General features: G+C 39.3%; 1 protein-coding gene across 50 annotated transcripts in view; it reads right to left on the bottom strand.

The window, feature by feature from the left end:
• KCNMA1 (potassium calcium-activated channel subfamily M alpha 1) overlaps positions 1 to 25,182 on the bottom strand; it is a 439,385-nt gene extending 414,203 nt beyond the window's left edge. For 31 of the 50 annotated variants that reach the window (XM_042018574.1, XM_042018575.1, XM_042018566.1 and 28 more), the window contains exon 1: positions 24,295 to 24,975. In XM_042018574.1, the coding sequence (XP_041874508.1) occupies positions 24,295 to 24,603 (309 nt within the window). In that variant the 5' untranslated portion in view covers positions 24,604 to 24,975. Of the gene's footprint in view, positions 1 to 24,294; positions 24,978 to 25,020 lie in introns of those variants that run through there. The other 19 variants (XM_042018552.1, XM_042018553.1, XM_042018562.1 and 16 more) reach the window with 6 other exon arrangements.
• Between the last annotated feature and the right edge of the window lie 358 nt (positions 25,183 to 25,540).

Here is a 25,540-nt window from a genome sequence, read left to right as displayed (position 1 = left end):
TCCATTTCCATGTAGTTATTTCATATTTTGTCCCTAGAGAAACTTTTGGGTCAGAATTCCTTAGCCTGAATTACATGAGAACCTCCGTGAAGCATACAAACTTTTATCATTCAATACATGTAGAATTAGGCTATACAGACTCTACAAAAAGCAGCCCTGTATCACCCATTAACTTTGTTTTCATAGCTTCACCCAGTGTATCTTTTGTTATGACAGCTGCAAAATCACCCCATTACTCAGTCCTCTCCTCCCTGCTCAGCATTACATCCCTGTTTGCCTTTTGCCCACATCCATTCACATAAGCCCTGCCACACTGGCAAAATCTGAAGATCCATATTTGCTGTGGTACTAGTATTTACATTTTTGTTCCCTCACAATCAGGCTCACAGCACTTTCCTCTTCAGTAATACCAGTAGTAGAGTCTGCATCCTCAGTATCACTTGTTTCAACTACTGCACTCTCCCCTTAGCTGCCTTTCATCATCAAATCTGGCCCATGTCACTAAAAACTGTCTTCCTTTGCACTAGCAGAACCCTGAGGTTGATCACACTCCCCTTATTATACATCCACATATCGACTCCATATAGGTCTTTTCCCCTGCATTTGCCTCTGGCTACTGGGTAGTTTAACTAATTAAGAGTCACCAAAGAACTGGCAAAAGCCCCCAATATACCTTGTCGTGGCAAAGTAGAACCAATGGTGCCATCTTCTCCAAGTCTGGGATTTTGCAACAAGAGCAACTATCTCAAAAAGGCAGAAGGATAAAATGGGAAGGATCTTAGAGTAGAAAACACAGAGTAACTAAAAGAAAGAACAGGGTGAGATGAACCTTTCCATAGACACCAATTACCCCGGACCCTTAGGCAGAGGCTCAGCGAGTGACCTTGTAGTAATACAGCTGGGGAAAGCGACTTTCAGAAGCATTTCACCACATTGTAGGCAGTTACATTTATTTCCTCACAACTGCACAAGCTAAATGGGGAATTTCAGAGCCACATTTCAAAATAACTCAAAACGTTTTAGCATATTCATTAGACAGCTGTGTAAATTCTGTCTCCTGCCATTCTTCCGATCACTCCAACAGGAAATGCCACTCTTTAAGCTGGCACTTCTGCAAAGCAAATGTGATACTGTATCGACAGCAGACTAGTCAGTGCAAACCTCTGACTCAGTGCTTTCTGGCAGTTTCAACAGCTGCCTGAGGAATAGGGCACTGAGGAGCCAAACCAAAGGTAAAAATGATTTAAATCCTTTCCCTGCAGTTAAGAAAAATCTACCTCAAACAAAACCAGGGCTTCATCCTAAGAGTTTTCAAAGATGGTCTGATATGCTTTGGCGCCTACAATATTAAGATCTTCACATGGATGCCGGTATGTACAACAGCATTACAAGTGCAAGAACAGATGACAAATTCTCTTCCAAAACACAAACATTGATACTCAATGCTTTTGCCTGCAAGAATTTCATGAACCTCAAGGAGAACATATGGAATTATGTCTACTTGAAGATTTGTCCAAAATTTTATGGTTTGCATTCTTCTTTCTTATTTATACACACTTTGTAAGCCATCTCCCAATGCTGGATAGACTTCCAAGTATAGCTAATTCACTACATGCTAACAGAGGCAGCTTAAGACTTGAAAAATACTGCCAACAAAATCTGTAAAGCAGAGTTGGAAAGTTTTCACTTTCTTCTAAATAAATCATACTTAAGCAAAACTTGGTAGACAAGTTAAATATTCATGTAAGATTTAGACATTTAGAAGACTTCCATGCAGAGAGAGACTTGTGAGCCTTTGGGCTGCAAGTGCTCCACAATGGAATTGGCATGAACTTAAAATACAATGTAAGTAACTGTATCAAAATAGCAAATCACAAAGAAGCCAGCCTTGTGTGTGTCCTCTCAATGTTCACCAATTGCACTTCATTGCTATTGTTAATTACCATGAATACAGAATGGGCATGTGGTTCAGAGCCAAGGAAAATCCTTCTAGGTTTCTGCAGTAAACTTGTAAGTCTGAATTTCCAATATCATAAAAAGGTAAATAATAGGAATAACATTACAACTCATTTACTAGACATTATCTGCCATTAATTGTTATCTTCCTACATAAAGCTGGCCAAAAGCCCAATTAAGATGCCATTAAAAATACAGAAATAAATCCTAAACAATTCCAATAAGAGAGCAGACTCCACAGACCTTGGTCTCTTGAAAGCCAGAAAGAAGCTATCCTCCACAGATGAGCTTATCAGAGTACAACGACAACATTCAATCTGTTTTGTAGAACTTTGTCGGAAATTTTAAAGTAAGAACTCTAAGGAAGTTAGATAAATACTTAAAAGCTGAGAGGAGCCCAGATAAACTTAATGGCAATGATATTGTCAGAATTGTTTGGATTCCATTTCAGAACCAGAAAGAATTCAAAATGTGATCATCAAACATAGGCCCAAAGAGATTAAATTTCTGCGCTAGGTCTTGTATTACCAAATAGCCTTCTGAGCAATAAATCACAGAATCCAGGAGTTTCTGCATTACAGCTGCACCTACATTCTGAGAAGTCTTCAACACTGCAACTGTACTTTCCCAGGTACAGGTCCAGCCTGTTTTCCTTTCATCCATGCTGGACCATGTGGGACCATGACAGTAGAGGACAGTTCACTTCCTCCAGGCAGTGCCAGTGGTCACACAGGCAGTGTCAAGAGGACAAATCCCCGAGCTACACACAGCTGCAGCAGAACCCACTGCCCAGTGCACTGGAGGGAGGTGAAAAACAATAACCTCCTCTACCTTTAGGCTCTTTATTGTTAATACATTCCTGAAGGAGCGGAAGTTCCCTGCAACAATGAATGTTGCTCACCAGTGAACTGTGGCCAAAACATGCTTACATAGTCTTGAATCTGATCCACATTTGAGGTAGCTGTGTTTTAAACAAATTAAAGACCAGTCCAGGCGATCAGATTTCTCATTTTCTCAATATAACTGTGCGTGGTCCCAAGGCTTCACTCTAGTTTAGATGAACCCCTTGTCCTCTTATTAAGTCAGAAGAGGGAAAGATATTATCCAAATGTCTCAAGTTGTCAATTTGATGACTTTCACCTACTTAGTACTACCACCTCTTCTAAGACTGCATTTTCTCCTCACTGACTTTAGCAGCTTGAGCTTCCCACTGCACTATCATCCTGACATCAGCCTGACTGAATGCAAAAAAGCCTATTTGAAGTTTCTGAGCAGAGACAGTTGAAGTTATGCTGAGTGCCACAACTCAGTTCCTGCCTCAGATGGGGTATGGTTTTCACATGTCTCAACAAATAAGCCAATAATTAGGTATAACTATAAATTTAATAGCTGCTAGTATCTCACACATTAATAAAAAACAAAATATAACATTTTACAATCCCTCTAAAACCAAATATCTAGCTAAAAGCTGTAACTATCCATCCATAAAGGCACACTATGCTGTGAAGGATCTCAATAGAAGGACCCATTTTCATGTTCTCCAGTACATGCAAAGACTGTGTTACATGGGGCTACGGATATTAGAGGTACCAGTATTTTATCTTTTGGTCTCCAAAGAACAGCAGATGCCATCACACCAGAAATATTATAATGAGAAATTGGGGAAGACTGATACTAGTCAGCTGTTCTGGGTGCATAGGCATGCTGAATAGACCAGTTTCTGGAGGCTCAGGACATTGTGGATCTACAGTTAAAACTCCGTTTCCACGCTCAGAGACTTATATGGGGCCAGGAGTGCTTCTGCCATCTGGGATTCACTCAAACGTGCTCAAGACCATTGAGGTGTAAATCTCATCCCTGTACAGCTTCAGTGTCTGTCTACAGCTCCACGCTGTGACCCAAGAATTTCTATACAGTAAATCTCCAAGGCAGGTTTCATAACTGCCACTCCTTTTTACTTCTTTTCCATGGCACCATAATTTTTCTTTTTAAACATATCATCTAGCTTTCACTTCTTAGACCACAGCTTTTATAAAGACTTAAAGCCTGTGCCTAAGTAAGGGTCACCTCTTAATTTTCATTCACTCTGTGCTTATTTTGTTTAAGTGATACAGGTAGTAGATCACAGAAACAGATAAAAATTTCACATGGAAAAGTCTTTAAGTTATGTAGCTCTCCAACTCCACAGCTGCCAGAAAATGTGATATTTGAATAAAAAGGCATACCAGACTTCTCAATTACCTTACTTTGAAGTACAGGCAAGTAAGGTATTGACATTTATGATTAACAAGAAAGAAGATACTGTGATGCTTGTATTACAGTGTGGGATCACAGCTGTGCCAAGCTTACCTGCTTCTATTAAAACTCCAATCATCTAGTAAGGCTGAGAGCTGCAAGTAGGACCATCAGCACACTGGCATCATACAGGTTTCTCTTCTTTCTGTGATATATTGGATTCTTACCTTCTTTCATAAAGCTTGAATAAACCCAAGAAATTCTGTTCATGCTTTTAGCTTGGAATCTACATAAGTCATTTGTATTTAGGAAGCCCTTGCATCAAACTCAAACTAAAAAAAATATCCTCCTTGTACTGCTGCCCTTTCAAAAGCTGTCATTTAAAAAGCTGTGTTTCCAAGAGACATACAACAACTACATAATTTCAGCTTCCATTTTTACCAAGTAAACTTCTGGTTCCTATTGTGGACTTGAACTATGCTCATTTTACTACAAATATTTGTTTCCTTTAGTATCCAAGGCCCGTCTTAAAAAAGGGGAACTTTCACAGCGGTCCACTTGCCTTCAAACGCACTAAAGAAATTTAAGAGGCAATCTATTTAAGGAACTGTTTTTCTAAAACCAGAGAGAAATATTTTGACTTTGGATAAAACGCAAAATCGTCACTCAAGTCAGCAAAATAAGCATTTGGATAAGAAACCAAAACCAGTAGTGATGTGCCACAATCTTTTCCTATTTACACTGGATAAAAAGAGGGTACTGGACACTGACCAAGCAAATGTAAAAAGAATTCATTTTTTCTAGCAACTTTCCAGTTCCAGCTTTCAACTTCTATCCAAGTCTCCCACCCTCTCTACTGCAATTAATCATCCTGAACAATGTGGTACTTGCTGGGGTTTTTTTGCCTCTCTGCTCCTCATCTTTTAAGACAAACTCCTTGAATGAAAACATTCCACCCCATGAAGGTTCATAGCTGCTACTCTTCACTCCTTTTCTACTGAAGTTTCAATCTCTTCCTTGTGCAGGCAGCAAAAACAAAAGCTGCCCAAATTCCCTGTATATAGCAATTTATCCTTCCGTAAATCAGGCCTGTGACTAACATTATTTCTGTTATTGTTGAGTTTACTGAAGCCTGAAGAATATTTTCAGGCCATTCCTTGTGCCCATTCAGGACTCTGCTTTCCCTTTCCAAGGCTAGAGCGTTCTCCACCCTACCACACAACTGCTGCATGCCTCCATTTTGTGGGATGTAGGATATGCACATCTTTGCCTGTGTGACTTTCATAAGCTGATGCTAAAATGCAACCCCTGGATCTCAGTTTTTTGCAGGCAGGTTTCTGTCACTCCCTCTCCTCCTGAACAAAGTTGCACAATACACATATTCAAAAGAGCACACAAGAGGAAAGAAGAAACCTGATCTTACTTGAGTAACACACACAAAGGAGGCCTTCATTGAAGTTCAAAGAGTAGAGTTTATGGCATACAAAGAGAATGAGGAATAGATATGGGTGGAGAAGTGAATAATGTTCTGTAGGCTCTTCTGTGGTCTGACTTTTTGCATCTTCATACTCTCCAAAACTCAACTTTCCAATGAAACGCAGAATTCACTTCTTTTCTAGGTTCATTCACAGCTCTCAGTAATTATGCATGTGCATTATGCTTGAGATTATTTTAAATTCTGAGCTCCTTGCCAAATTTCATTGTGGGTAAACACCTTTAAGTACCTAAAGCGAAATTTGTGTTAAGTGTAATATTTCTTGTTCCTCTTTCTTTCCTGGAGTGCTTCCATGTGCTCATACACAACCGCTACGCTCCACTTAACTGATGACTGATGTTTTTCACACCCATACACATTTTTTCTGAAATGTACTGTGCCCAGCTCTAACTTCCTATTACTATGTAACATACTGAAATTTTAGCAACTGCTGTTGCATTACATGCGGCTGGTTTAGATCTATATTTTACAGTGATCCTAAAACAACTAATTAAGTGTGTACTGTTTGACATATCTTAGCAGGGATTCTCTGAAACTCAAAAAAAAAATAAAAAAGAATGAAAGTACAGCTACTCAAAATCTGAAACATCTACCCTAAACTTGTGGGACACATTTTCTTGTTTCAATAAGAACATTCTTTATAAAGGAAGATATATAAAACCAGGAAATTATCAGAGCTCAATACACAATTTTAAAAAATATAATCATATAAGCATCATGTAATCTTCCATTACCCCCCAGGATCTGTATGAGGCTAAAAAAAAAATAGTATTTCTGGTACTAGAGAATGCCAGCCCTGTAAGCTATAAAAGTACTTTTGGCTGTGAATTGTTTGAGGATTGTTTTTTCCTTCATTAATTCTTAATCTCAGTAGAAAACTTCTGTTAATCCAAGATTTTCTTTAAAACAAAGAAAATTTCATTTCCAGAAAAAGTCTACTCAGGAGATCACAAACCCCTGGCAATCTTAACTCATTAACTGCCTTAGGACTGCTATTGGGAGGCTTTCAGTACTTACAGAACTTAACAGCAAATGCTCTCAAATGCTGAAATGTCACCAATGACAGTGAATGGCCTCAGACCTGGAATGCTGGAATGCTACCAGCTCTGGCCAAGCATTTGCTATGTTTAAGTTGAATTCTTGGACTGGATTCTAAATCCAGTTTTTATTTTGTTTTCAGGCTTTGGCACTGGCCCATTTGTATCCCTAGCAGTAATAAATTATGCAGTTAAGAATTTTATACTGTTTTAAGAACCTCAGCTGACAGTGCCTTCAATATGAACCAAAGAGTTCTCAGAACATCATGGTACAAGAGCTTCAGTCCGGACCAGATAAAATTACTTAAGTACAAGTTCAGATTTGATTTGACTGAGAATACTTGCTAGATGCATTTGGAAAAAAAAAAAAAAAATAATAATGTGAGAACCCTTGTAAATCTACAGAATGTTATTTCTCCTCAGGAATGAGAAAATACCTCTATTACACTCCTTCACTTCCAATTTCCAGAAAAGACCTACAGCCAGTGAGCCCAATATCGAGAGCCGCTGCAGGACTCCTCTAGCGAAACCTGCATAGAGCTGAAATTCCACTTGGGGACTGTTGGGGAAATTGTTGTAATATTGAGACTTATTTAAGTCTGCATTATAATAAAACTTTATACCGAAGTGTCAGGAAGAGTCCCTAATGAGTAATAATCAAAGGGATAAAAAAATTAGAAGTCCCACAAATCCTCAGACAAAGTAACAGGCTGCCAAGGAAGATGCACCCAGGTCTGGATGGATATCCATAACCACCATCCTACAGTCCTGAAAGCATATCTCACTTTTTTCCATATGATGCATACATTACCTGGAATTTATCATTTATCCCCAGCGTCCCGGCACCATTAGAATACCAGAGGGACTTGTACACAAACACTAAATTGCATATCATAATGAATTACTTTGAGAATGCACCAGCCCTGTAAGCATGACATTAATCCAAAATTACACAGAGACAATACACTGACAGAAGGTTTTTGTACAAAGCCATGGAATGGCTGCTCTTTGCAAAAGGAACAGAGCACTGGGTGAAGAGAGGAAAAGTGTGGGTAAACAAATTGATGTTTGGCTGCACAAAAATGCGAATTCTACATCTATGATAAAGTATTTCACTGAAGAATTACTCCAAGAAGCATTTAGCCACTTAAACAGAAAAAATATAACTGCTATGAAGTCCTGAAAAAAAGCAATACAGCAAAGCTTTTTATATGGCATCTCTTAATGCAATGGATCACAGTACTATAATTTAGATTAAGAATAAAAACAAATTAAAAAGAAATACTAAATCTGTGCTAATAAATTCCTCTGAATGGTTTTGGCTGTACAATTGTATAAATGCCACACACAAAGATCCCAACTATGAGAACACTAGGATTTGTGGATTAATATCTAAAAAATTATTGAAGAATAAAAGCCACGCCAGGTAATCCTACCAAAAGTTAAGTTTTTAAGTAGCACTGCCTAGAAGAATTTGCTTGACCTCAACTTTTCACTACTAGGAAAGCATAAAGTAGAAAACTTCTGGTTCAGACATTATCCAGTCAGTGAGATATATTTTAAGTATGTATACAATGAATGTTTACTACTGAAGTTCTACAGTAAAAAAGCCTCTTCCAAACAGGTTAAAAGAGCTACATTGTTACAGCATCCAAGAAATCAGAAAGCCATCTGGATAAATTAAACAACAGTTAAGGTGTAATTTCTCACTAAGACTGAACACTGGCAGCTCTGGCTGAGGTCAGCCTTCCAACATCTCATCACTCGTAGAAGCCCAGGACTTCAGAGCTCCTTTAAACCACAGGGCACTGCTTATTTCTGCTACACTGATCAGCCAGTTCCTACCTAGAAACCTCCTTCCTGCACCAAGTCTAATCCTGGTCTCATTCAGGCTCAGCTGTGGAAGTACTCATTAGGCTTATAAGAGGAAGCAAGCGAGATACTGGATTTTCTTTTGGATTTAAAAAAACCTCAGGACATGCATCTTCAAAATAAGACTGTTAATTTATATTGTGATTTTATGTTTTACAACTCAATGGGCCAACACTGTAGAGGGGCAGTAACATCAAAAATTAGGTGCTGTATTGCAAATAACTATTCCAGACTTCTCTCTGCAAAATAGAATAGCCTGAGATACCACCAAACTATTTCTCATGTAAACATCCAGAAATCTGTATCAAACCTTCTCTGCCTTCTGCTAATCAGTTTCACCAAAACTTGGCCACTAACCAGGAACTACAAATTACAATAAATATAGCAACAGGCCTCCAAATCATAATGTTCACTTCAGAAGGAAAAAAAAAGAAAATCAAACATGGAATGATAGTCTCCATGTAATTTATGGCCATGTATACCCCAGTCTGTATTGAGAGGGTAGATTTCAGATGAGATAAGAGAAAACAGCATTGCAATGCTAAGTCCAAAACCCCTGCACTGAAGAGTTAAGGGAACTCCAGAACACAACAGGCACACTGATAAAAAGAACAGCATAGCAATGGCCTAGAAAAGCATGAATGCACCAGGCACTTAAAAATATATTACATAATAGTCAACATTTTCTTTTCACTGTCTTTTACAGACCAGTTGTGATCTGTATTGCTTTCACCTTGCCACTTCTTTCTTTCATTCCAATGCTCAAAAGCTGTGCTAAATTTCCCAAGGGCTCATCACTTAGTAAAAGCAAGCCCGTTTCAATGTACTAGTGTGTCTGCTGTAATAGTTATTTCCACAAATAAACCACACAAAACTCTTAACAAATCTACAATTACATGAAAACTGAAGAATCATTAAAACAAATGAAACATATTAAACATCTGACCACAGTTTCTACAGTAATTTAGCAGCTACATCACTTATCATGCAATCAACTAATTTGAGGGGGACTGTAGAATTTATCATATTTCTCCAAATGAGAAACATATTTAATCAACTATTCTTGCAGGCTTTCCACAGTATATTACAGGGATTAAAATGAACATAATACACTCTAATAGAACAGCACATTGTAAAACCAGCTAAACTTTGGTGTAATTTTTCATAACAGATTTAGTCATATTTATATATATACAAATTTATGTTTTACACAAATATTTATATAGCTGTACGCTAGGAATGGAAACATTCAGAGACTAAAGCTCTGCAGAGGGCAGAATTGATGTATTGCATAGAATTTTAAAATCAACAAATTAACTTCTAATATGGAAACAACTCCTGAACACTATAAACACTTGTCAAAATAAGATTCCTGTAAAATCACCATGAATAAAGCCATTAACTGCCTTTATTTCATTTTGTGAGGTCAGAATCAAAATATAAGACTAAAAACTAAAATATTTACTACCTAACCAAAAAAAAAAAAAAAAAAAATAGTTTCTGCATCATCTTTGCCCTTCCCCTAGTTAGTGACACTGCATTAGTGTTTTGAAAGTACTCCAATATGGAGAAATGCATCTTTTCCTGAAAATTATTTATCAAAACTGGAATTCAATTCTCTCCGCTATAAAAAGACAACATTCATTTTAATCTTACAAACCACCTAAAATCTTCCACCTCAGAGCTGCAAATTCAAGTGAGACAAGCAAGACATGCTCCTTCCAATCTTCATGTGAAATGTCCTCACTGAGATTTGTTGGGATTTTTAAACTACAAAAAAAAAGTGAAACTTGAGCAGCATGAAATAAAATAACAGAGGATGCTTAAAAAAATTATAGTCGAGGATGGCATTTGACTTAAAGGTAGATAATGACATGGATTTTTTTTTTTTTTAAGCTGGATAAAGATCTAGCTACTAAGCTCCTAAGTTCCCAAAAAGCTCTATGGCCTACTTTCTCTACTTGTTTTAAAGTCACACCAAAAGGCCCAGGCACCTGCCCTGATGAAACCGATTTCCACAGAGATTGCACATTAGCAGCCTTCTCTCAGACACATGCCCCATAACACATGCCATGACACAGAAACCATGTCAAACTGGTGCCATAATAAAATGGGAATGTGTGCTGAGGAGCCCTGCCAAACGAAAACCCTGCACTGCGAACAGACACTGTCTGTTAATCTCCTCATTGCCATTTCTCTTCCAATCTAATTCACTTCTTCCCAGCATTTATACCGTTTACCTTTTCATGCCTCCCAAAACAGGTAATACATTTCAATTTTTACATTCCTATTCCAAGTGATGCAATCACTACCTTCAAAATATTGCCAGGAATTTAAACAAGGTAATTTTGGCAACAAAAATGTCTGCATAGAGATTTTGTATTCTTCTTACACAAATTTGGGGGCAAAACTGAGTTGGCACCATACCTTTTGTGATTTTTGTTTTGCATAACACCTTTCTAAATTTAAATGGTAAGTGATTTTTCTGACATTGACTTCATTTCACTTTTGTTTTAAACAATGTCAACCCATTTATTTTCAAACAAACCCATAAAGGAAATGGTATGTTTCTTGCATGTTGGACTAAATACATTTGCCTTTTATTAATAATGAAAAAAAAAAATTTAGTTTTTTTATCAGTGCAGCAGAAACAAGCATTTCAAACTACCCCCTTAACCCTCCGATTTAAAAGCAAGATTAAACAAAAAGTAAAAAGCCTAACACCAAGATTAGTCTTCTGATAGCAGTATGTCACTAAGAACTTTACATGTTATACAATGCACTATCTGTTTTCTCTGGCTCAGATTCTTTCACCTGTTCTCCCCTGGCATTGCTAGCACTACCAGATGGATCCATTTTAGATTTAATTAATTTACCCCGTCTCCTAGGATTTCGAAGAAGCACTGACAAGAACCCTGGTCCTTTCCTTTCTTGGATACAGAAAAAGAATCTAGACAGAGAGAGATTTTCCTTTTAAGAACAGAATACAACATTCACAAATAAATATCTCAGGAGAACACGTGCTGTTCAAAGAAGCTAAAAATAGTAAAACCAACAAGCATATGTTTAACTGGGAACCTTCCTAGATCCTAAAAGTAAGATAATTCCTTAAATCAAATGTGGATATGGGAACTCAAAAACTGCGTTTGGTTTTTTTTAATGGCAATAAAGCAAGCACATTCCAAGTGTCTGCATATAAAGTGAATACCATACAGTGCATATTGAGCTAGACAGAATCCCTCCTTCTTGTCACCTGCCTTCATTCCCTTCTCTTTTTAAAAATTCCTCAATATACTACAGCTAAAATTTCATCCCATCTAAATTAAAGCACTTTTTTTCATTCCTTTTATTCTCTGCTCATGTAAAAAAATAAATCTTCACAGGAACTTAGAACGGCACAGCAACTTCTAACCACCTGTAGCTCTTTAAAATTGTAACTGCTCTAAAGGACTCAAACTACATTCCCTTCATGAATTTAACAAAAGGGGTGAGTGGATGCATGTTAATTAAATCACCTGCTTATCTTAATCACTAGGTTGCTTTATATGGACTAGGACAAATCAGTTCTTTGACAGTCCTCCTCCTCTCCTGGCTTTCTCCTTATTATCTGCTTTTACCTCATAAGATGCATGGGGCAGAGGATCGCCCCTTTGTCAAAGCTGGTAATAGGATCTGGCATAACTAAGCCAGCAAAACCAAGTGGCCTCAGAATACTACAGCAGAAAAGTAGTTGAGATAGGTCTTCTAAATTGCTAAGTCAAATTTTGAATGCACAATGTTCCTCATATAGGGTGGAGCATTTCACAACAATATCCTAGAGCTCCAATAATGAATTTTCCCAGTTGCAGGATATGCTACACTAAAACATAAGCCTTTCAGCCCTCTAAACAGAACAAACGATGCCGAAGCACTGACACACAGTGCAGGAATTAGTTTTACTTAAAATGCATCAATACAAAACACAAACCAGCTTGCACCACTTGTAAGCGATGCTAATTCTCCAAGGTCCATCTCCATAACAGACACACTGCATCTCTCCCGATATTAAAACATTTGCACAAAGTTCTAGCTCCACTGTTACACAACTAAACAAGAATCTCAGGCTTTCACCTTCAGAAGTCTGGTGAGACACAGAGCATTAACTCCAGACTACATAATCTAATCAAATGACTGAGGCCAGAGGACAAACGGGAACAACCTACAATTAAATTCTGAAGACTATAATGATTATTTTTTAAAATACCTTATATCAATGTAGCATTTGCTACAAAATATGCACTGAATTAAACTTTTTTTAAAATGTAAAATAATTGATTTGTAAGGGTTTGAGCTTGTTTAAGAAAAGAATGAATCACAGATATTCTGAGTTGGGAGGGACCCACAAGAATCATCAAGTCCTACTCTTCAGTGAATGGCCCATATGGGATTGAACCCACAGCCTTGGTGTTACCACTGTACTCTGACCAACTGAGCCAATCTCAGTGACTTAATCATCCAATACTTTAACTTGATGGTCTTATAAATTATTAGAAAGCAGCCCAATTAACCCAAATAAGCTGACAACATAAAACCAGACATTCAGGATCCAACAGCAATATAATTAAAGGGGTGAAGAGCCCCCTATACTTTCTCTGATATTAACACTGCTACAGTCTTAAGGCACAGAATTTGAACTGTCATTTTCATCAGCTCTCAGAGCACATTCTCATTTAGCTACAACCAGTAGAGCCATCAATTTTAATTCATAGAAGTATGTATTTTCTATGGGAGTTGTAACAATAACCTACAAGTACATACCATTTAAAATCCAAAGAGTATTTTACAAATCAATGGAAAACCCTTGTGCTCACTGCTAAAAACAATCTGTACGTGGGACTGAAACTTGTCCCAAGGAAAACACAATTCAACCTGAGAACCAGTTATAAAAACAGTCTGCATTTTAAACTGTTCCTTTACTTTTTGTTCATAAATATTTTTGACTGAACTGGAAGAACACAAATACTCGTGAGGCACAGCCTCAAGAGGTCTGTTTATATTGCCAGAAGCTTTTCTAGAACTTCTACCTTTAATTTGAGCTATTGTTACCTTTCTCTCCACTTCTTCTAAATGTTTTGAAGATAAAACTCCAATTCTCACCTATAGAAAACAACACCCTGGGCACCAAGCTCTAGTACCTGTTACCTCAGATTAGATAAAATAGGCAGCAGCTGCTTTAAGCAGCCTATCCCAAACCATTTTCCTCCCCCTCAGCTACAGCAAATGGTAACAGTTTTATCCATACAGATTTCATACACTTGCCAAAGTTCTCAGAAGATCAATAAAAATTTTTAAAGGGTCATTTTACAATAGTTTTACTGAAATTAATCAATAGTTCTGACACACCCAGAGCACCTGTAACACTTCAAAGCAGTAAGATATCATCCACTGTCTCAGCCTTGCCACCACCACCACCTCTGCCAGCTCACCATCCCATCCCCAGCCTGCCCCAGAAGCCTCCCAGGGCCAGCACATCTGGAGCACCAACAGAAAGTCCATGAGCATAAGCTTAACCCTTAAGTCAGAGTTACAGCATAATAAAAGGAGCAGCGTCCTGACAGACCAACTGTGAGCAGCTGTACAGACACTGTATACTAGTTAAGAAAAAAAAGCTAGACATTTATTAAAAAGTTCATCCAGGCTTCCCCCTTACAAGCATGGTTGACTTTACCTTGAGGAGGAGCAAGACACACATAAGAGAATAAAAGAGGTCCACAATGCCTGCACTTCAGCATTTACACCCTCAAGACTAATTCAAACCAGCTGCAGGGACTCCAAGCCCCTTAACAGATGGAGCAGACCAGGTGTGCGGTTGGAGCTCATCTTCCTAAATAGTTTCACCTGAAAGGAATCTACCTAATCACGCTGGGAAAGCTACAGTTTACTCTCAAAAGTCATCCAGCTACATGCCCAAGTCAACCAAAACCCTATCCTCCGAAGGACACCATGAAATCAATACTTAGCATGGCAATAATGAAACGACCTCTCTTAAAACCTTTCAGCATTCAACTTTTACCTATTAAATCATTTCTGCTCAGTAAAAAGACCTAAAAACACACAGAAAGGTTTAGGATCTGGAGCTACCGCTACCTGCCAGTCTGCACAGCTCAGGTTCCTCGCAGCAAGTCTCTTCAGAGACTTAAAGTTTGGATTTATTAGCACTGTCAAGCCAGCACCTCAAGATAGTAAGCCCAGTCTTAGAAGACTAAATAAAAAAATACTGCTGCCACAAAACACTCCACTTGCTCTGATGGATTAAATTTGTGTTTTAAAAAGTTATAAGTGATGTAACTTAACTTCAACAGGCATTAGATCAAATCAGGTCTGCTTTACATCACCTTCACTTCATACCAAAGCATAAAGTAGATGCAAACACTGCAAAATAAGGCTTGCACACCTTCACAGAAATAATCATGCAATCAGCTATGCTCTAAAACAAACTGGTATTTCCCTACACTCAAGAGTATCCAGTTAAATGCTGGATGACAGTCTGGAGCTCTGTCCATCGCCCAGTCACCTCCAACACACCCACCCACACTCCTTAAATTAACTCACTTTATAGGTTTATTAAAGTAACTATAGCCACGGAAATTTCAGGAACGTTTTCAAAATGCAAGCATGAAAAAATTATTTTTAACTTAATTTTTATTACAGTTATTTGTAAGAGCAATCAGCTCAAAATATATATATTTTTATTGTTGGGTAGGTATCAACCTCTTAGATAAAAGAAAATTAAAATTAAGACTATTAGATGCTAATGCAGAGCTCTAAAACAGTGCGTAACTTTACAAATGCTTGACTACCCTCCCATACATATATATACACAGAAAAGCCAGGAGATTCAGTAAAACCAACTCAAGTCTACAGTATGATGTGTAAGGTCAACATTAAATAAAAAAAAGATACATGGATTTTAGCTTTTATGTTTATGAATAAATATCTGAATAAAGAAAAAAGTTTTCAAGAGCAATAATACCTCTTTCTGAAATGAACTGAAACTGACTGAAATCAATTCAGATTAAGACCTTATTAAGATCTTAAATATAAATTTTGATGTCTAAACAGCTATTTTGTGCAAGTGATGCAAGTTCCACACATTTGACCTAAACAACTGCTGTGTACGTTTTGTTACAAAATTATGCATAACTTAATAACAAGCACAGTGCCATCAACAGGAAATAAGAAAAAGCAAATGCTTTTTTCTTTCATTCCTGGAATCACACAGAATCATTCAGTTGGCAACACAGAGATACCACAGTCTTCCTATCATACATATCATTTAGGTTAGCATTAAAACTTTCTCTCTTACATCATACAGGCAGAATCAGAGCTCCACATGTTGGACAGCATTTTCCACTTTTATAAATTAAAATTTTATTATATCCTAGGGACACATTCCAGCAAAGCAGCTAAAATTATTTTTCCAAATATCAAAACTGTGAAGTTTTCAGTGCTGTTTTCTTTCAGGAACAAGAGATCTGTCATATGAATTCAGCTCTTCTGACTCACCAAAAGACAACACCAGAGGTTAAACATTGTCATAGGTTAGCAGACCAAACCACTACAAACATCTAAGGCAGTGTCAAAGGAGGAAAACCAGCATTTAGTCAGGTAAAATTTTGTACAGCCTTAAATCAGAAAGCAGACCCATAAAGAGTGAAAGAAAAGAAACATGCTTATAGCTGAGAGTCTTAAGTGATACAAAAATAATGCAAACATAAAGCCTGCAGTCCTGTTTCTGATCCTGAAGGAATCAGAAACCTTCAGGTGTCAGTGTATTGTATATATATATATAGTATAAGAAAACTACCACCAAATGCTGGGAAAATTTCCCATATAACAAAACCAATTTATCAGAAGTGTATAATCAAAGCATTAAAAAAAATCCCTCATGGGGAAAAATGCTTGCACCACATACAGACAGACTCTGCAATGTTTTCTCCTACCTAAGCTGTTCTTATGACTAAAAGGAAAAGGAATAAGGAGATTTTTTTCATTCAGTCCTCAAAACCCAAGTAGAATTTGTCAGCTTCTTTATGAAACAATACTTTTAGTATGATAACCTAGAAAATGTAAGAACATCACAAACCTTCTGCCTGTTGATCTGCAAACTCACTTTCAAAAAAAGTTATGTCAGATCACTTGTAGCCAAAGGATTCACCATATCTGCAGCACCTGAAGTGCTCTACACCAACCAGGACCATTGCAGGTTCAAGAAGTCAGTAACTCATTCCAAAAAATTTCTGTCCCGTACAGTATCTGTGCACAATCACAACTTAAATGTGTTTAACTGAGTTTATACTAGAAAGACTTACAAGATGCTTGAACAAAGAATCATCCTAATACTTTTCTCTTTATTTTTGCAATATTAAAGTCACCATTTGCAAACAGGTTTTTTTAGACCTATCTGTAACAATGTTTTCCCTATACTTAAAATAGAAAATTAATCCAACACCAGTAGTGCTAAAGTTAATCTCATTACTAATAATAATAATAGTAATAGCATATTAAAAGTGAGTCACCCTTCTAGTTTTAAAAAAAGAGATGAGCTAAGCCATTAGATAAAAATGTAAAAGACACCATGAAAAATGAATGAAATATAATCAAGTATGCCAAAATATTTAGTCATCATTTGCTTGGACAAAGGGGAAACAAAACTGTATTATAATTTTATTATATAAACAGCAATAAAAAAGCAACACAGTAGACCTGTATTTAACAGTTACAGGGATAAGCTATTCAGTTGTTGTGTCATGCTGCAATTGTTGATGAGGTTACAGTATTCCTCCCCATTTTTGTGTCCTGGTGATGATGAATTTGGGGCTTTTCCCCCACTCTATGGTAGCAGTTCTGATACTTAACTTAGGTAGTGAATGCAAAAAGATTTCCAGGACTCAGAGCTGCAGCTGCACATATGTCTGTCCTGCAGGTGATCCATGGGGGCAAGGGACCTCTGCCAGTTCCACTAAATGTGCACTTACTGCAGTTCTAAAAAAAGAGCCAACATTTACCATTGCACATCAGCTTGAAGGAGAGATATCCTTATAGGATATTATCAGCCATTCAAGCACTCAAGTTTTAATTTCCAAGGGGAGCCTGGCAGAAGGTATAATTCTTGACCGGAATGGAAACATACCATGTGTAACTTTTAAATATTATGTTTCTAATGTTGAAATCTCAGACATAATGGCCACAAACCAAGTAAATACAACTTGCTACAATAAAAGAAAAAAGCTTTTAAAAGCTTAAAATGTTAACATTAGAATTTGTAATCTAATTCATCTAGGACACTGTGAACATCTAGGCCTGAGTCCAAAGCCATTGAAGTTATTAGGACTGCTTCCTTCTATTTCAACAGACCTTGGATAACTCTCTCATTTCTGTAACTCTCAAACAGACAAATACATGCAATATATCATCTCAAAGCAAACGAAACTCAACACATTTCAGTGGCAGCACATTCATTTAAACAGAACTATGTATACTATATATGGAAATGAAGTGTTCCTCTCAAAGATGAAAACCCAATGTATTCTCAGGCTATAAATACCATCAGGATTCAAAATGGGCCCTTCCTGACCAGTATGTCTCTGACAGGCATGGAAGATAGGTATCATTCCTTCCCATTTATTCAGACTCTGCTGCTTTTCCACCCTCCATTGTCACCCAAGGTGACCTGTGTGCCCCGGACAACGTGCCCACACTGACAAACCATGAGTTCTAATTTGGAACTGGTGTATTTAGCCCTGTATAATTTTGCATAAATGCCAGTGTAGTCTTGTGATCTAACAGAGTTTTGCACTCACTTCCCAGTGAGGCATTGTAGTCCTGCAAGGAGCAGGGAGCTGGACTCAATGATCGTTACAGCTCCCTTCCAAACACAAGATATTCTAGGATTCTAAGCCTTCAGCCATGTAGCAGCATATAAACCCATTACAGAAACACAGCTTTTTACAAGAGCTTTTCAAAGTGTAGTTCATTTCCTTTAGCCACTAAAATCATATGTGGGGGAGAAAAATATTTTTTAACCATTAACACCCACACATAATGTTTCAGCAATCTTTCCCTTAGAAAACCTCCACAAGCTGTATTCACTGTGCCTTCCTCAGACTACTGGTAGTTCAGTAATTTTCATACATGTAAAATACACATTTCTATGCAATGTGACTAGGTATGTTTAGTAGAAGCAAAGGGATACCCTGTTCCCCAATTTCATCTAGTGTTATTTTTATGTTTGCACCTCCCCAGTGACTGCTGCCCTCCCAACCTCACACTACAGGATGCCTTGCTGCTGCTGAACTACAGCCTGATCCTGCTGGGGAATTATCACCAGCCAGCCCTGAAATTCACATAAACTTTTGTCACTCTGAGTTGGATTCCACAGAATAGCAGAGCCAATCTCAGAAGGAACACTGACTGCTGCTCTGTGTTGTGCCTGCTGTCTAGAGATTACTGCTTCTTTTTAGGATTTGTCCCAGGAAGGACACTCAATGACTAAGATTCACAATCCACTTTCTTGCAATAATACAGGACATCCAAGTATGATCATTGCTGGTTTTAATTATAATCATTAGATCCCATCCCTGCAGAGGTTATACTCAGGGCTAGTGCTCTCTAAATGTTCTGTGTTTCTGTCTCTGGGGCTGTAAACTGCCCTCATTTCACATTCAGAAATCCCAACTCATCAAAACTGAGTACACGGATCAGTGTTACTTAAAAGCTTTCTGTTCGCTATTATAGGCATTTCTTCTATTGAGCTAAACTGGAAAAAAAGGTGAAATCTAATGGTTTTCAACCAGCACTTAGAGATTTGCAAATGTGAGATTTTTAAGTTCTTTCTGAATGCAGATGTTCTCCTTAAATGTATGTGTTGCAAAGCCTTGAAAATGATACTGTACCAAAATAACATTTTGGTAGAGAATGATTTACAGGTTAAATCCTTGTTTAAATTCTCTTTTCTGCATGCATAACCTATTTGAGCATGTGTTTATAAAATGTGAAATCCTTTATAAGCTCCAGAGAGCCAGAAGTATCTTCCTTTTCAGTGCATGGAAAACAGCAGCATACACCTCTCCACACCAGAGCCCTTTTCTGCTTATACATCTGCGAAGTACCTTTTCTTTCAGACCTTGACCTCCCCACCATGGCCATCTCTCAACTGGCAACCTGTCTGGTGAGGCTTTCCCGGAGTAATTGTGTGCAGAGCACCTGACAGCCATGAGACAGGAATGATTGAGCCAGGCTGTGCATGTGACTAACAAGCAAAATGCATTACAGTTGCCGCTAATCCCTTGAGCCTTCCAGTTGTTCATCATACGCTGCTGCACAGTACATCTTCACGGGAGTCAAGGCGACGTTTCCACGTACAGATTTAAATGAAGGGATCTCCTGCATTATGTGTCCACATGTATCTCCCAATGTACACTCAAACTTTTCTCAATAGATCGTGCTTCAAATTTGTTTCTTTATTTGGAGAGGGTGTTCATGCAGATATCACTCAGAAACCAACAAACCTCGCCCACACGAGAGCCAGCCTGGAATGAATACTGCTTGTTTTATGGACAACTTAAACTTATCCACTTAGAAGTTTTCTCTGGCTTTAGAGTTTTGAGTTGAAATTGTTAACTTTTCAAAGACAATTTCTGCAAATATTTTATTTCCAGCAAAACCAGGGTTTTTTCTATTCAAAATAAATGGGAATGTTGCTTGGTTTCTACTGACCAAATCTAGCACTGTGTAAATTACTACATTTCAGAAATATGGAGACAAAGGTCAAAGAAAACTGTTAGGACTTGTAATTTCAGGCTAGCAACTGCTACCTACAATCATAATTTCATTTTATATGTGTACATGTCCTGGGTTGTGGGGAGGAAAAGCTCTTCGAAACACTGAAAGCATCACAGTAAGGATATTTTCTACCTGCTAGAGCCTGATGACATAAGGTCCATAAGAAGTACCCTTCACTGGGGAACCAAGGAGCAGCAATAAAGGGTCCAGTATCATATTCTTCAACAGGAAACAAGTCCCGCTTGATTCTGCACTGACCAGCACCAGGAGCTGACTGTGCCCCAAACCTGGGCTCTCTCATTCCACTGCTCCTTGGTCATGTTTTAGAGTTTGTTCAAAGCCAAAATACGGAATCAGATAATGTCAGCAGCAAATGCCCTCCAGGAGCACAGAAAACACTGATGCAGATCCATATAATCAAAAGAACTACAGACTGTATAATATGCATTTAGCCCCTATGTGCACATCACCATGCAGATGTATTTATTTTTCTGCTGTTACCACAAACAAGAGCGCATGGTGTCAGAGTCCAGTCCAAGGAAGTTTAATCTCACACTCTACTTTTCATACACAAACAGAAATGAGTTGGTCAGGGGACAAAGAAAAAGCAATGACAAGTTCTTTAGCAGTATCTAAGCGCTATTGAAAATGTAGATGTAAACACTGAGAAGAAAACCAGCCTTTTTCAAGGTTGGTTGCAAATACACTGTAGCTAATTTTGAAAAATTCCATTTAAAATTATACACCATATTAAATAAAGGAATACAAGGGCTCCAATAGTAGTGACTATCACACTACATGAAACACTGACAATGAAGGTAAAGATTTACTTTTTAGTAAGATTTTTTTTAAAATGCCAACTGACAAAGCAAGTGTGGAGCATGAAAATCCTAAAACTTCTACAATCATTTTTAGTACATGATTAAGAGTAATGTTCTATTCACATACAATTACATAAATGAGATACGGAATTCTAAGAGGTAATGATGATTCTGTTAGCAGTTTTCATATTCTTGACTTACAGTATCTTGACTTTCTTATCTCCAAGAGGAAAAAAAAATGTAATGAAATTTCATACCACAAAGTGTTAAACTGTTTATATCATAGTTTTAAATTCCAACTTTAAACTGACTAAGTTGAAGAGGGGAAACCCCAAACAAATCACATTCTAAATCCTTCTAGGTAACCATTAAAAAGTTTTACATCCCACAGTCAAGTTAACAATCATCGACAAATCCATGGAATATGTCATGCTTAGAATATAGCAGGGAGAAAAAAATGAAACGTTTTGTAGTTCTTTGCAATAACAGATACAGATATGAGTATTAGCACATTAACTCTGAATTATTCATATATATATATATCTATGTGAATTATTCAATAAGAGGCCACAGAAAGTAGACATGAGAAAGATTTCTTTTAGCTTTCTCACTGGGACCGCTCTTTATGTAGTGAGACGATGCTGGATAGCCCAACTTCCCTGCAACCTGTGGAGCAGCAGAAGAGGCAGCACAGGAAAGGAAAGCTCCTAATATGCAGAAAACTTCTTCAATCCTGCAGTAGGAGGAGCTACTTCTTCTAAAATTGCTTTTGTAGCAGGTCCAATAGAGTCAACATAGCATATATATGCATTCACATTTCTCACTGGCAGCTTTTCCAAACCCACCAAGCAGCAAAGTATGTGCTTGGTAACAGCAAATTTTAAGACATTTCCAGTTGTTGCTTCAGTTAGCCTTTATACCCTAAATACTAGAAAAGTGTTTTGCAATAACTAGTTATAACTAACATCCTTGCATACACAGAATTCCCTCCAACTCCCTATTTTATCGTATAAGGAATTCAGGATCAGCCCTTGAAAGTTCTTTTTCGCCAGACTTTTGAAAACCCTTACAAGTGGAACAAATAGGATCTAAAAGGAGACATATATCTCCCCCTACCTGCAGAGCCCTTTATCCTCCTGCCCCAGGGAATGACATTCATGGAATAACTTCAGTTTCAAAGATGAAATAAACTCAAATCTTACAACCTGCCATAGCCACAGTATGTCAAGCTATTTGGACTGGAAGTGTTTGAACCCCTCGACGAAGCCTGTTACTAAACTGACATATTTAGCCTAAGAGGTTTTAAAGACAATTTGCACACACCTTTCTATACCAGTTAAGAAATGACTGATCTGCTTTAACTCTGTGTCCCAATAATGGATTCTCTGACCAACAGGACCCACCAAGAAACCACGCCTAAGAAGTCTGTGTACAAGTCTCTAACTTCTTACTCTCTCGAGAAGAAGAAGCACGAGGTAATAACCTGCAGATTTTTCTTTTTCGTCAAGAGCTCTGATAGCCTCTGTAGATTTGTCTCATTCTGTGGAGACAAAAATGCTAAATACACAATGAAACCAAAGGTTAAGTCTTCACTACTCACCCTTTCTTGAAAATTGCCTTTTACTGCTGTGGGAAAGAGTATCTTATTATCACAAATTCATTAGAGCTGTGTCATCATACCTGGCTAACACCCCTCTAAGCAAGTTCAGGTTTGGTGTTGAATGAAAAACAAAATGACTATAGAAAAGTAGTGCTGTCTGATAGGATTCCTGATGCTTCAGGCTGACTTAAAAGCTTTTATTCCTTAACTTTAGCAATCACTCCTTCCCTAGATAGGCCAAGTTCACTATAATAGTTTCACTTCCAACTGGAGTATGGAGGTTCATTTAGGCAACCCAAACTACATGACAAACAAGTACCATAACTTTCCATGCTCTAACTTTGTTTCTGGTTTCCCCTAAATGCTGGGCCCTTCATACAGCTGGCATATATGCTGTGTGTTTAGGGGGGAGGGGACAGGAGAAAGGGGAAGACAGCTCACTGTACGTCAAAGCAAACCAGCAACCTAGCAACCATATATTAAAAGGTGTGTGTGTTTTTGTGGGTGTCTGTGTGCCAGGAATAACTGAAGCAGATATTATTCCATTTGTAATCCAAAAAATGTGAAAAGGGAAGGGGAGAAACTCCAGTTGCTGGTCTATTTTGGGGTCTGTCAAAATCCACTTTCACAATACAGAGTTGTAACACTTTCTATGTCATTTTTCGTAATCAAAAATTAAAGTCTGGACTTGAGCAAGTTCTTAGCTTTGGTTTGAAAATAGGCCCTTCAAAGCAGAAGCTGAACTTACTTCGCATGCCTTCTTCCAGCTGGTAATATGCGAAAATCAAAGGGGCAGAGAGGCTGCCTCAAAGACTTCACACTCAGGTTAAGTGAATACTTACAAATGTACAGAATACTTCTAGATAGCTACATTTAACCTAACAAACAGAAACGTCAAATGTTCTCAGGGAGTGGAACTGGCTTTATAAAGGTTCCCTCGAGTGAGAAATTCAGCCTTTCAATTTTGCCAAAGTTTCTCATTCCACAAGACAACTGACAGTTTAGATCAGCGTATGCAAGCTCCCACCCCATCATATGGGGTCCCAAGGGTGCATATAAACTTCTGATCTGCACCGTCCCACTACACCAGCATGCGCCTCTCCGACAGGGCGAGCGTCGGACACCAGGTGTTAACTGTCGTGCCCCCAGATGAAAACGAATGAGTTCCTGTGTAGGGTGGAACAGAGAAGGGGGAACGGGGGAGGCGCCTCGGGACTGCACCCAACACCTCACCCCTCCAGCTACGCTGCCCACGTTGCAGCTCCCAACAGCCCGTGGCAACCCTAAGCCACGAGCAGCCAGCACACTGCCATCAACAACAGCCCCACGGCGTCCGCTCCACCGCCACCTCGCCCGGGTGTCCTGCTCTATAAGGCTGGGCTCCTACTACTCCTCACCACCACCACCGCAACAAACCATCACCGGCAGCAGGAGGGGAAGGGAAGGGGCAGTTACCTTGTTTTTGACCCCGCAGTGGCAGCAGACAGTCCACAGGTACTTGAGGGTCCTCCACAGCAGGATGATAAACAGTCCCCCAAAGAAAGTAACCATGGATGAGGCGAGGAAAGCCCACCACATGCGCTGTCCGCGGCTATCGCAGGGCACCTCCATGGTCACCGGGATGATGAGCGCATCCATCTTGGGCACATTGACGGGGGAGGAGGACGAGTCTGTGTTGAGATTGTTGGCGTTGATATTGTTACTCATTCTAATGCCGCTGCCGCTGCCGCCCGGGTAGGAGCCGCCGCCGCTGCCATTTGCCATAGCTAACAGCGAGCCGGGCGCGCAGGGGCTTCCGAGAGCTCCTCCCGCCGCCAGCGCCCCCCAAAAAGCCCATCACCAGCCATATTGCTGCTGCTGCCGCCGCTGCTCAGCGGGGAAGGGATAAGGAGAGTAATAAAAATAAAAAGCCCCCAATCAAAACAAACAAAAAACCAAACCAACCAACAAAAAAAAAAAAAAAAAAAAAAGCAGGTGAAGAGAAGCGACCCCACAATTCCCGGGTCCCTCTCGGGAGCCGACAGGCCGGTGAATTCCGAGCGTCCTCTTTGTACGGCGAAAATAATATTTAAAAAATTAAAAATAATAATAAAAATATAGTCTCCTCCTCAGATTCCCACCCCTTCCTTCTCCCGCATACACAGCCCCTACCCCGCCCACCCCAAAAAAATCATCCAGCACCACCACAAACTGATGCCTCTGAGCGTCTCTCCAAGATACCCAGCGCGGCGACCCCGCTGGCCTCAGCGGGGATCCCTCACTCAGCCTCCGCCGCGGATCCTCCCGGAGGTGGTCTGTTATTATTGTTATTAGTCTTTAACTTGTTATTAGCGATACTCAGTCCCCCCCCCCCCCACCCCCCCGCGCACCCTCCTCCTCCTCCTCCTCCTCTTCCAAGTCCAGCCCCTTCCTCTCCTCTTCCCCTCTCGGTGCCGGCAGCAGCCTCCTGTGGCTTCTAATTCATCCTCCGCTGGCCCATCTGTGAGTGCGCTGCCGCTGCCGCCGCCTCCTCGCCCATCCTTCGGGAGCTCCCTCCAGGGCCCGGCTGTCGCTCAGGCTGTTGCTCCCACACGCGCAGCGGCGCCGCCGGCTCCCGCCCCTCCCTCTGTGCCGCCGGGGGACGCGACGGCCCCGCAGCCGCGGCCGCTCCGGGGGCGCATCAAAGGCCCCGCGGGCCGGGGGTGCCGGGCGGGCCGGGGGT

Source organism: Corvus kubaryi, unplaced genomic scaffold (genome assembly GCF_017639235.1).
Source record: "Corvus kubaryi isolate FWS band 111438036 unplaced genomic scaffold, C.kubaryi_AGA036_p1.0 138, whole genome shotgun sequence".
Taxonomy (NCBI): Eukaryota; Metazoa; Chordata; class Aves; order Passeriformes; family Corvidae; genus Corvus; species Corvus kubaryi.
The sequence above is the reverse complement of the archived record's forward strand: the minus strand, read 5'-3'. Positions and strand labels throughout refer to the sequence as shown.